Source organism: Siphateles boraxobius, unplaced genomic scaffold (genome assembly GCF_051911475.1).
Source record: "Siphateles boraxobius isolate OS27281-9 unplaced genomic scaffold, OSU_SipBor_1 89, whole genome shotgun sequence".
Lineage (NCBI taxonomy): Eukaryota > Metazoa > Chordata > Actinopteri > Cypriniformes > Leuciscidae > Siphateles > Siphateles boraxobius.
Window position 1 is genome coordinate 156502 of NW_027509218.1, and position 4849 is coordinate 161350.

General features: G+C 37.8%; 1 protein-coding gene across 1 annotated transcript; it reads left to right on the forward strand.

The window, feature by feature from the left end:
- Positions 1–769: 769 nt before the first annotated feature.
- LOC143731952 (uncharacterized) lies at positions 770–3824 on the forward strand. Its single transcript, XM_077222565.1, has 4 exons — positions 770–1123; positions 1274–1432; positions 1771–1866; positions 3099–3824. Exons 1-4 carry the CDS (start codon positions 770–772, stop codon positions 3417–3419), a joined length of 930 nt encoding a protein of 309 aa, XP_077078680.1. The 3' UTR covers positions 3420–3824.
- The last annotated feature ends 1025 nt before the right edge of the window (positions 3825–4849 follow it).

The window sequence follows — 4849 nt, forward strand, 5'->3', positions numbered from 1 at the left end:
GGTCTTGTATTTCTCACGAAGAAGCGGAAACCCTCGACCTTGTCCTGCTCGCCACACTTGTATTGTCATAGTTTACACAATCTTAGTGTTGTAGTTATGCCTTTCACACATAGAAACAACATATTTAGGTTTTCTTGTCTCCACAGAAATGTGGCTTCGGGTTTACATCTCTCCCCAAAACATTAGGAAGATGCAACTTCCACAACTGCCGGCCTCGGTGGATGATTTACAAGCAGAGCTGAAATCGATGTTCCAGCTTCAGGGAGAGTTTTTGCTACAATATGAGGACCCCGACTTTGGAAATGAACTGTGCAATTTATCAGACATTTCTGAACTGCCTGCTGAAAAGGCTGTGTTAAAAATTGTGTGGGACAAAGATTCATATGTTCTTGATTAGTCTGATGCACAATCTGTTTCCTCACTTGGTACTGCCAGTGTGTCGTCATATTCTCCCCAGACCCCATCAGCCATCATTCAGAGCAATATGAGAAGTACATCACAGTGGCCATCACCCTTTCCAATTCCTACTTTCTCGTACAATGTCGAGCTGAGGCTTCACAAAGGAAATGACGTTTATGATCAAACAAACAAAGCTTTAAGTGTACCAAGAGAAATTAAGTCACACATTTTGGAAAAAATTGCTGAGACAATATTTGCTTTGAAAGCATATCCACACCCTGAGGAAATTGAAGATGTTGCTTCTGCACTTGTACTGAAGCATCCCTGTCTTACAGAGCCAGGTAATGGCAAAGGATTTGATGGCTGGAAAATGAGCATAAAGTACAAAATTGGCAATTACAGATCAGAACTACGTTCAGCTGGTTGCAACGAAGTCAGCATCAACAGGAAAAGAGGAGGCGGTGACAGGACAACTACTGTGAAAAAGGCCAAACGAGGAGAGGTTAATTATTTGCCAGATCATCCTATAGGCCAGTCTGATGATTCTCTTGAGGAGGAAAGGCTCAACTTGGTAGAGGAAATGAAGAAGAAAACCAAGAATGAAGTGCTCATCAATCAGAAAATGAGCTTGACTTTCTCCCTCAGACGAAAGGAGATTGTGGAAGTAGTGCCAATGGTATCTGAAGTGCTGGAACGATGGCCTGCCCTGCTTCTTCCAAATGAGGTAAAATAAAGAAGGTTTGAAGTGTAATTAATTGGCTGTAGATGATCTTTAATGCATGTTATTGTTGTGTTGCTTGTAAATGTCTGTTATTAGCCATTTGAAGCCAGTTAAACAATGTTACAACCAAGACCTTTTTATTTCTATCACCAGTTATGTAATGAGTTCAAACGCATCACCACTGTGGACCTCCTCGAGACATTCAGAGCATCGATAAACCAGCACACTCCGCAACTCCTCAAGCTTTACAGAGCAAGAAAGGGGGCATTTGGAACAGAAATGGAAGACCTTCTCAACAAGCTTGATCAGCAGGTAATTTGTTAATGTCAAAGTTACCAATAGATAGATGGTTTTAATAACAGATTTATCAGTGCCATTTGCTATTTTATTTTATATAAAGAACATTTTCGGAATATATTTTTTAAGGAATATGACAATGTATGTCAAGTGTTCACTAGCAGATTAGACTGATTTTGGTTCTGAACTTGGAATACTGCATACAATACTGATTTCCTATTTAACCTATATAATTTGATTCATTGTCTCATTAGCAGAGGCTCTATGACTTCAAACATACATGCAAACTTATAACATTTTTAAATTAATAACAGTAAATATTTTTTGTTGTTGTTTTGTACCCATTTTTTTAGACCACAAATATTGTGACTCACAGAAAGCAAACTGTCCTGGAAGGTCTCCCCATGTTTCTCCGTGAAGATTCCTCTGCACTTTTTAAAACATGCCTGGTGAGTATGTTTCATTACTTCAACAGTAACACAGATATACATCATCTTGCCACATCTGATTACTCCGAACCATCCCTTTAAAAGCGAACAGATTGTTTTGATGATTCATTGGTTTTTGATTCAAAGTATATTTTTGCAAATACTACATGATTTAGTCAATGATTAGGTATTCAATTTATTACAGTTAACATGACGGTCTCAGTCACCAATCACTTATATTTTGTGATAGATGTGAATGTGCAATGAAACTGAATAATGACTGAAAATATACCATCTTAGTTGTTATAATTGTTTTTTTGTAATATAGCTTATTCAGGGCAGTACTTGAAAAAGAGCCAATTGTATTTAGTGTATTTACTATATAAAATGATAAACATCTTGCAGATTCTGCAAGTGGGATGCAAACTTAAAGGGTTAGTTCACCCCAAAATGTAAATTCTGTCAGTAATTACTCTCCCTCATGTTGTTCCAACCCCGTAAGACTTTCGTTCCAAATTAAGATATTTTTTATTAAATCTGAGAGCTGGATCACTCCTCCATAGGCTTCTAAGGGATTGGAACTGGCCGGCCCAGAAAAGTTATTAAAGACATCGTTAAAATAGTCCGAGTGACTACAGTGGCTCAATCTTAAGTTTATCATTTTCTTCTCTGTGGGCCTCGAGTGAGTTCATGTAGTGTAACAGCGCAGCGCTTCTGTGTTGTACGTCACACGCATCACACACATGACCAGCGTCCGCCAATAGTGAGCCTGCGTAACGTACAACACAGAAGCGCTGCGCTGTTACACTACGTGAAGTCACTCGAGGCCCACAGAGAAGAAAATGAAGAGTTGAATAAAGTCGTTATTTTTGTTTATTTTTGCGCACAAAAAGTATTCTCGTCGCTTGATAAACTTAAGATTGAGCCACTGTAGTCACTTGGACTATTTTAACGATGTTTTTAATAACTTTTCTGGGCCGGCAAGTTTCAATCCCACTGAAGCCTATGGAGGAGTGATCCAGCTCTCAGATTTAATCAAAAATAACTTAATTTGTGTTCTGAAGATGAACGAAAGTCTTACGGGGTTTGAACAACATGAGGGTGAGTAAATTCCTGACAGAATTTAAATTTTGGGGGGAACTAACCCTTTAAGAGCACATTGTATAGGATTACTTTATAGTTCCTTAATTTTTGTTGTTGTTTGTTGGTGTCAAGTGATATTGATTTATTCTTTTTATTAATATTATTATTAGGACAAGACTCCAGAGGACAGACAGACCAGAGGGATGAAGGTGGGAATCCTTATTGTAATTGAAGACGATGCCCCCCCCCCCCCCAGCACTCTGCCCAGTGTCACAAAATTTGCTGTTGTGTTGGAGGAGGTGATTGTACTGAGAGATGCTCCAGACTTGCAGTCTGCACTTGCATACCTGTTTGGCCTTCTGTTTGCCTTAGACTTTGAGTATCCAAAGCAACTGAGATACACTTTCGAGGTTATTGAGAAGGTGTTTATGGAGATGGGCACTCATTGCTCTGCCAGGGTACAGTCCCTCAAAACTAAGCTATTACTGTGACTTTGCATTTGTGAGGTGTTTGTATCTTAAGAATTTAAGATGCAAGTAATCTTCTTTTTTTCTTTTTTTTTTTGCAATGCACTTGCATTTTGTTTGACTTGTTTTTGTTTAAACTAAACTTGAGGTTGTGATAAACATTGTGCCACTGTTTCAGCACTTTAAGCACAAACGTTAACTTGCACTTATACATGTTATAAAGCTGCTCGTTTTGTGACATGTTCCGTGTTAACAATTTAAAATGTTAAATATTTAAAAGAGAGAACGTTTAAAGTATTTTGGAGCAGTTGAATGTGATAACACTTTGAATGTTAAAGTACTTTATATTAAGTGTTTTATTCGTCTGCCTACTCTTTTTATGACTTTTTTAACGATAAGGAGTATGGCTAAAGTGTTAAACATTGTTTGTGTTTTATGCTGGTTTAAAATAAAACCTGGACCAAAATAACAAGCCTGTAGTAAGCTTTATTTTTTAACCTTTAATGTTGATTAAAAACATATATTTTTTAGTCAACCGAACATACTTTATTAAGTCATGTGAAAATAACATTAAAAGTTGACATTTTGTAATTTTCTAAGTTTTTTTAACTATAAAAACTCAATCGGCTGAACAAAAGATCTTAAATTGGGAGACATGTGACCTTACTCAATGAATTGAGTTAAGTGAACTACTTTGTTTAAAAGTTGAGTAAACTCAAAAAAGCTGTGCAGCAAGTTGCCTTACAATTTTAAGTTATGTCAACTTTTCATTTTTTACAGTGTATATACCTTTAGCGCATTCAAATGTATTGAGTTTTTTATTGAGTAACCGAATTCTGGGTTGTTTAATAACTTCAATAGTTATCAAGCACCCGCACTTGGTGAGATTATTCAGAAAAAGCGAGAAAAGTAATTTTCTGATAAATCACTGTACACGGATGCACTGTGTTTTGTTGTATGCACAGATTTTGAGGGTCGCTTATAGTAAGATGTCTTCATTCTTTGTTTTGCTGTATTTTTAAAAACATAGATAGATCATAGATAGATCTAGTTCATAGATAGATCTAGCTCTATCAACACCGCCTCTAACACACAAACACTTTTCAAGACATTCAACTCTCTCCTCTGTCCACCTCCACCACCACCCTCCTCCTCGCTAACTGCTGATGATTTTGCTAACTTCTTCACTAACAAAACAACAACCATTAGCAGTCAGTTCTCTCCTCCACACACACAGGAACCTAGGCCAACCTCTCCCACAGCCAATAACCTTCTCTCCTCCTTCTCTCCACTAACCGACGAAGAAGTATCTAAACTTCTCCTCTCCAGTCATCCTACCACCTGCCCTCTAGACCCCATCCCCTCACACCTTCTTCAAGCCATCACTCCCACACTTCTAGCAGCACTCACACACATCATCAACTCATCCCTCCATACTGGCATTTTTCCTACAG